Source organism: Myotis brandtii, unplaced genomic scaffold (assembly GCF_000412655.1).
Source record: "Myotis brandtii unplaced genomic scaffold, ASM41265v1 scaffold825, whole genome shotgun sequence".
Lineage (NCBI taxonomy): Eukaryota > Metazoa > Chordata > Mammalia > Chiroptera > Vespertilionidae > Myotis > Myotis brandtii.
The window spans coordinates 2,354,288-2,361,509 of NW_005371349.1; the positions used below are offsets into that span (position 1 = coordinate 2,354,288).

Genomic DNA, 7,222 nt, shown 5'->3' on the forward strand with positions numbered 1-7,222 from the left:
TCCAGCTGCTGCCAGCCCGGCTCCTGCAGCAGGACCTGGGGGCCGAGGTGTGGGCTGGAGCAGGCCAGTGTGGGTGCCTCCTCCCTTCCAGCCCGGGGTGCCCAGGACACCTGCCACCCAGCCCCAGCCCATCTCCCGACCACCCAGAAGGACCACCAAACCCTGGGTTTGTCCCCAAATCCTCCTCCCCCTTCTAGCCAGGCCTGCCCCTTGGCACACCCTCCCCCCGCACCTGGGTGGTTCCAAGGTGACAGAGGGGCGACTCGGGCCCCAACACCTGGCTCAGGATGGCGCCACACCTCTCCCGGTCAGAGGGCTCTCCCTGCTCCCCGGTCCCCAGGGTCCGGAACCTGCCGGGAGGACAGAGTCAAGGCTGGAGCAGGCACAGCATAAACCTCCCGCCACAGTTGTTGGACACCCGAGCCTCCAGGTGTCCATTCAGTCGCTAAGTCATTCGACAATGATTTGGAAAGCACCTACTATGTGCTAGGCACCTGGGAGAGTTTTGCTGAATGGAGGAGGGGCAGTGAACTCCCGGAGGCATGGAGGGGAGGATGGACAGTGAATAGTGAGAGGAGAGAGAGATGGAGGGAGAGAAGAATGAACAGAGGAAGGGTCGGATGCCAGGCCCGAGGTCCCTGGGAAAGCTGTGCACCTCCACGGGAAGGAACCCCAGGAGGACCAGTCACTCTGGGGGGCCTTTCTCGTGTGTCCTGTCCCTGAAGTGCATGGGCCCCTGGCTGCCGCCATCCTGGAGCCCTACCTGGCCAGGAAGGTCTGGAAGGGCAGGCGCACAGGGAAGTGGGCACTGCGGGCACAAACGGCCTCCAGGACGCCCGCCTGGCGCAGCTGCTCGGCCACGTGTCCCACATCAAAGAGGCCGGGAAGCTGTGGCCGTGGGACAGAGCCAGTAAGAGGTGGAGTCAGGGGCTTCAGCTTCGGGAAATGCAGGGCAGGGCACATGGAGGGGGAGCGGGGGAGGAGGGCAGGGCAGTGGGTAGGGCTCTGGGCCAGGTGCCGGGGGAGCTCACCTTCCCGGGGTTGGGGTTGAGGCACTGGATGAAGTAGATACGGCTCCTGATGGGTGGAGGGGGCGGTCACTGAGGTACAGATCAGGCTCCCACCCAACTCCCTGCCACTGGTTTGGGGGCACTGCTCTCACCTGCCCAGCCTGGCCAGGAGGTCCCCCAGGGACTGCTGGAATCGAGAGGCCAGGGTGGGCTTGCCTTGCCCTCCCCCGCCCTGGGGCTCTGCTTCCTGGAACAGGCTGCCCACCAGCTGTGGGGAGAGAGGAGGCTTGTCCATAGCCCAGCCTGCCCCCACCCGGGGGAGCCAGGCTGGACCAGCCCACAGCATCCAGACCCTGGCCAGCTCAGGCCGTGGCCCCAGGTGCCAGGGCCTTGGGGGCAAGCCCCTTGAGCAAGAGTGTCCAGGCAAGAAGGCAGAATGAGGGGACAGAGTGCGGAGGGGCAGGGCCGGAGGGCTGGCAGGGGCACCTGGAGCTGGCTCTGGGCGAGCATTTCTACCACGGCAGGGTCAAGGTTATCCCGGTTTCTGTTTAAAAATTTGTGAACCTGCAAAAGACAACGTGGGGGAGGGGGGGAAGCCAAGGGTGTGGAGGCCGGTCCCTTTGCCAAATATTCTGCCTCTCCCCTTGGAGTTAAAGGCCGCCTTTGTCTCTTTAGGTGGCTGTGCTGGGAACACTGGAAACCCACATACAAAATAATAAAACTGGACTCTTATCTCACACCAGGCACAAAAGTTAACTCCAAACGAATGATCAAAGGCCTAATGGAAGACCTGGAACTGTAAAACGCTGAGAAGAAAACAGGGAGAAAGCGTCAGACACTGGACTTGGCAATGACTTTCCGAACATAACACCAGAGGCACAGACACCAAAAGGAAAAAGGAGTTCAATTCGATTTCAGCACAATTAGAAACTTTTGTGCATCAAAAACTACTATTTAGAGAGCAAAGAGACAACCCACAGAATGGGAGGAAATACTGCAGAGCAGATAAGGGATTACTAGCCAGAGCTCCTACAACTCAATGAGAAAAAAGCAACTCGATTCAAAAAACGGGCAAAGGCCTTGAGCAGACATCTCTCCGAAGCTATGCAAACAGCCTGGAAGCTCATGGAAAGACCCACAACATCACTCACTGGTCACTAGGGAAATGCAAATAAAACCGCAATGAGATACAGTTCCACACCCCGTAGGATGGCTATAATTGTTTTAAATGGAAAATAACACATTTTGCCCTAACCGGTTTGGCTCAGTGCATAGAGCATCTGCCTGCAGACTCAAGGGTCCCGGGTTCGATTCCGATCAAGGGCATGTACCTTGGTTGCGGGCACATCCCCAGTAGGGAGTGTGCAGGAGGCAGCTGATCGATGTTTCTCTCTCATCGATGTTTCTAACTCTCTATCCCTCTCCCTTCCTCTCTGTAAAAAATCAATAAAATACATTTTAAAAAATGTGCTTTGGGAAGAGAACCAAGGAGGAACACATGCTTCTTCCATGGAGTCTGTTCCCCAGCAGGAATCTACCCAAGATCCAGGCACTGGAAGCGTTAAAATAAATGCATTTAAAAAAAAAGAGAGAAGTAAAATAACACATTTTGGCAAGGATGTAGGGAAACCGGAACCCTCCTACACGCTGGTGGGAACATAAAATGGTGCAGCCGCTGAGGAAACACCATTTGGTGGCTCCTCAAACATCTACACAGAGAACAACCCTAAGATCCAGCCATTCTAATTCTAGGTAGAGACCCAAAAGAACTGAAGGCAGAGACCGAACAGATACTTGCACACCGTGTTCACAGTGGCATTAGTCACAACAGCCAAAAAGGTAGAAGCAACCCAAGTGTCCATCCTCAGATGAAAGGCAGACAAAGGGCTGTCTGTGCACACAATGAAATCTTATTCCGCCATAAAAGGAAGGAGGCTGACACATGCTGCAATGTGGACGAGCCTCGGGAACATGCTTAGTGTGATAAGTGAGACACGAAAGGGGTGTGTGTGTGTGTGTGTTGATTCCATTTGTATGAGATACCTAGTATAGGCAACTTTATAGACATAAAGTCTGATTAGCAGGGGCTGGGGGGATGGGGAATGGGGAGTTCGTGTGTTTAATGGGTACAGAGTTTCTGTTTGGGATGATGAAAAATTTCTGGAGCCCAAACAGTGTGGCTCAATGGTTGAGTGTTGACCTATGAACCAGGAGGTCATGGTTCCATTCCCAGTCAGGGCATATACCTGGGTTTTGGGCTCAATCCCCAGTGTGGGGCAGCTGATCAATGATTCTCTCTCTTCATTGATGTTTCTCTCTCCCCCTCTCCCTTCCTCTCTGAAATTTAAAAAAAAAAAAAATTCTGGAAGCGGACAGTGGTGATGGCTGCACAATAATGTAAATGTACTTAAAGCCACTGAATCATACCCTTAAAAATGGTTAAGATGGTAACATTTATGTAATGTATAGTTTATGACATTTTTAAGGCCACCTTGGTCATGTGCCCGGCTCCTTTATACACCCTGGGGTCTGTTTGGGGCTCTGACTTCCATCCCATGGATGGCTCTGTTTCTTGTGAGCACCATACTCTTTTAATTACTGGAGCTTGGAAATATGTTTTAATATCTGTTTAGAACAAATTCCTCCATAACCTTTTGCTTTTCAATATTTTCTTGGCTATTCTCATGCATTTCTTTTCCAGATGATACTTTAGAATAATTTCATCAAAACCCATTCCTCCTCCTCCCAGGGGGGTATTGTCTGGAACTGCACTACTTTTATCGATCAAGTGGGAAAGAATGGACAATATTAAGGCTCCCCAAAATGAACATGGTTTGTCCCTCCATTTATATATATTTTTTCTTCTTTTTTTTGTCCCTCCATGTTTTATTTATTTATTTTTTATTCTAGAGAGGAAGGGAGAGGGAGAGAGAGAGAGAAACATCAATGATGAGAGAGAATCGTTGATTGGCTGCCTTTTACACGCCCCCTACAACCAGCCTGCAACCAGCATCTGCCCTGACTGGGAATCGAACCATGGCTTCCGGGTTCATAGGTTGACACTCAACTATTGAGCCACACCAGCCGGGCTGTCCCTCCATTTTTATTTTTTTAATTTTTTTTAAAAAAATATATTTTATTGATGGCTGTCCCTCCATTTTTAAATCTTTTGTGACTTCAATAGAGTTTTATATTTTCTTTACTCAATCGCCACGTGTCTCTCTCTGATGTGGCTGTTTGGGAGCTATAGTTGACATGCTCCTTTTGTTTCTTGTCTGGGTTAGCTCTAGGGTCGTTTGTGTTTTTTCTTCTACAACCAAAGATGGCCAAGCCTTGGAAGGGGCCTCCCCTCCCCCACTCCTGTCACCTGTCTGTCAGGTGACTCAGCTCCGAAAGGAAACACCAGGGTCCCAGTGCCCTTCTTGACCGCCCCCCCCCCAATACCTGGTAGGTGACGGTCCCTGCGTAATGTCGCACGGTGAAGATGGGAAGGGGCAGCTGGGGCTTGGCGTAGCATGGGTGGTCGCCATGGTGATAGTGGCACTTCTGCAGGAAGGTGTGGTCGGTGGCCTGACAAGAGAGATGGCTCCCTCAGGCCCTGCTTCCCTGCCCCGTGCCCAGGTGCCACAGTGAACCGAGGCAGCCTCGCTGCGAATCTGAGCCCCTATGAAGGGCGCCTCTCTCGCTCCCAGGGACTGTTTGGACAACAAAGTGCTGTTTGAGAAAGACACAGCTCCTCACACACGGAAACCAGCTCAGTCAATAAACACCGATCACTTTAAAGGTGTGGGGGGGTGGCGGGGGGGACCTTAAGACAGGTGCAGATCACGCCTGCGGGCACGCACAGCTGCAGGTGTTTCTACACCAGTCCTTTTTTAAAAATTGATTTCAGAGAGGAAGGGAGAGAGAGAGAGAGAGAGAGAAACTGATGTGAGAGAGAAATCCATTGGTTGCCCTCCCTATGCGCCCTGACTGGGGATTGAACCCGTGACCTTTTGGTTTCAACCGTGCCACAGCAGCTAGGGCTACATATTAATACTTTTATATTAAGATTATATTGATCAATGAAATATCACGTTTGAGTACTTTATCATTGTTTTTCATCATTATTTTCAGCCTCTAATGAAATGGGAAAATGGGAAGGCGTCACCTTATACCCGGGGTCGTGGTGTATTTAGCTTAAACGGCCTCACATGCCAGAGGAGGCCCAAGCTGCACACGTGCTCTCGTGGCCCTGCACATCCATGCACTGAGCCATGCAGGTGTGGCTTAACGTATGCGTGTGTGCTCTGCGTGTGTGTTAACACCTCTCTCCTGCTACACTGCAGACTCTCAGGGGAAGGGAGACGGAGAGAGAAACATTGATGTGAGAGAAAAATCCATTGGTTGCCTTCCCTATGCACCCTGACTGAGGATTGAATCTGCAACCTGGGTGTGTGCCCTGACTGGGGATTGAACCCGTGGCCTTTTGGTGTACAGAGCAACGCTCCAACCGTGCCACACCGGCCAGGGCTACGTACTAATACTTTCATATTAATATTATATCGATCAATTAAATATAATCACGTTTGAGTACTTTATCATTGTTTTTCATCATTATTTTCAGCCTCTAATGAAATGGGAAAATGGGAAGGCGTCACCTTATACCCGGGGTCGTGGTGTATTTAGCTTAAACGGCCTCACATGCCAGAGGAGGCCCAAGCTGCACACGTGCTCTCGTGGCCCTGCACATCCATGCACTGAGCCATGCAGGTGTGGCTTAACGTATGCGTGTGTGCTCTGCGTGTGTGTTAACACCTCTCTCCTGCTACACTGCAGACTCTCAGGGAGGGGCTGGGTTATTTTTGCTCACCTTTTTATCCCTAGCACAATTCCTGGCACAGATACTCATTCACTTAATATTTAGTGCCCCCTTAACCATGTGCCAGGCGCTGAGACAGGGCTGAAACCCTTCGAGGAGGGCCCAGTCTCCCTCAGGAGGGTCAGTGAGTAAATACACAATGGAATTGCCATGGACACAAGTGCTATCAATTATAAGGAAGGCAACCTGAGAGCAGCAGGGAGCTGAGGTCGGGTGGGTGGGAGGCAGTATTTGCTCACCTCCTGGGAGCCCTGCTCAGTCCCCTCCTCCGTGCCCCTCAGGCATGATGGCCTCCTTCTGCAGCGAGGACTGAGGAACCTCAGAGAGGTCAGACCTCTTGCTCAAGGTCACCCAGCACAGGGTTTGAACCCCGTTTGGCCACTGCCTTCCCAAGCTGCACTGAAGGTGTCGTTCTGTACACCAACAGGTCACGGGTTCACCTTATTGCTCCCCCCTCCTTGTCCTGCCACTGGGGTGAGCAGGGTCTCTGGACCCCATCACCTTATTGCTCCCCCCTCCTTGTCCTGCCACTGGGGGCTCACCTGGGACAGCCATGTCTGGGCATCCAGGATACGCAGGAGGCTCTGGGGCTGGTCTACCAGGAGGTCCAGGCAGGATTCCCTCGGAGGCTGAGGGATGGGCACCCAGGGCAGCAACTCTCGCCGACACTCCTCCTGGGAACAGCCAGCACTTGGCGGTTTGTGGAGCCCACCCACATTCATGGGCGACCTCATCTGAGCCAGAGCAGGGATGGCCTTCCCATTTTACAGATGAGAAAACTGAGGTTCAGAAGGACTGAGACAGCCCATAGCAAGCAGGCGTTGGGGTAGAGCTCTCAGTGCAGTGCCCTCCCTTTAGCAGAGATGGCCTCTGTTCTGAGTGTCCCCTGGCCCTGTCCACGCCCAGGTCCCCTCACCTCCTCCTGGGCCAGCAGCATCTGGCTGGAGAAGAGCTGCAGACGCTCGCTGGCAAGGTTGTTGCACAGTTGCTCTAGGCCATTCACCCGCAGTGCCTGGGGGCATGTGGGCAGTGAGGTGGGCACCCACCTGAGATGAGGGCACTGGGCAGAGGTGGGGGGTGGGGAATCCCCCTCCCACAGGGCTCCCACAGGGCTCCCCAGCATTCAGGGAGGAGCGGTGCCCCAGGGCTAATGGTGCATCCTACAGGGTCAAGTGCAAAGGCCACAGTCAGGCCTCCCTCTAGGATTCCACACCCCTGCCCTCAGCCTCAGCACGAGTCACAGACACCCTGTGGTCTGGAAGACTCCTTTGCCTACGACCTAGCTTGCTGGCTATCAGAATCCCACATCCTCATAAGCAGGGCTCCAGGCTGCCGCCTCCAAGAAGCCTTC

General features: G+C 53.0%; 1 protein-coding gene across 1 annotated transcript in view; it reads right to left on the reverse strand.

Annotated features, from left to right (window-relative positions):
* The window catches only part of LOC102260694 (unconventional myosin-XVB-like), a 33,514-nt gene that overhangs the window by 19,398 nt on the left and 6,894 nt on the right, over nucleotides 1–7,222 (reverse strand). The window contains exons 14-22 of the mRNA XM_014531748.1: nucleotides 6,788–6,883; nucleotides 6,414–6,545; nucleotides 4,455–4,580; nucleotides 1,497–1,574; nucleotides 1,163–1,278; nucleotides 1,032–1,077; nucleotides 764–888; nucleotides 233–350; nucleotides 7–35 (exon numbers count right to left, since the gene is read on the reverse strand). Coding sequence (XP_014387234.1) covers nucleotides 7–35; nucleotides 233–350; nucleotides 764–888; nucleotides 1,032–1,077; nucleotides 1,163–1,278; nucleotides 1,497–1,574; nucleotides 4,455–4,580; nucleotides 6,414–6,545; nucleotides 6,788–6,883 — 866 coding nt within the window. The remainder of the gene's footprint in view (nucleotides 1–6; nucleotides 36–232; nucleotides 351–763; nucleotides 889–1,031; nucleotides 1,078–1,162; nucleotides 1,279–1,496; nucleotides 1,575–4,454; nucleotides 4,581–6,413; nucleotides 6,546–6,787; nucleotides 6,884–7,222) is intronic.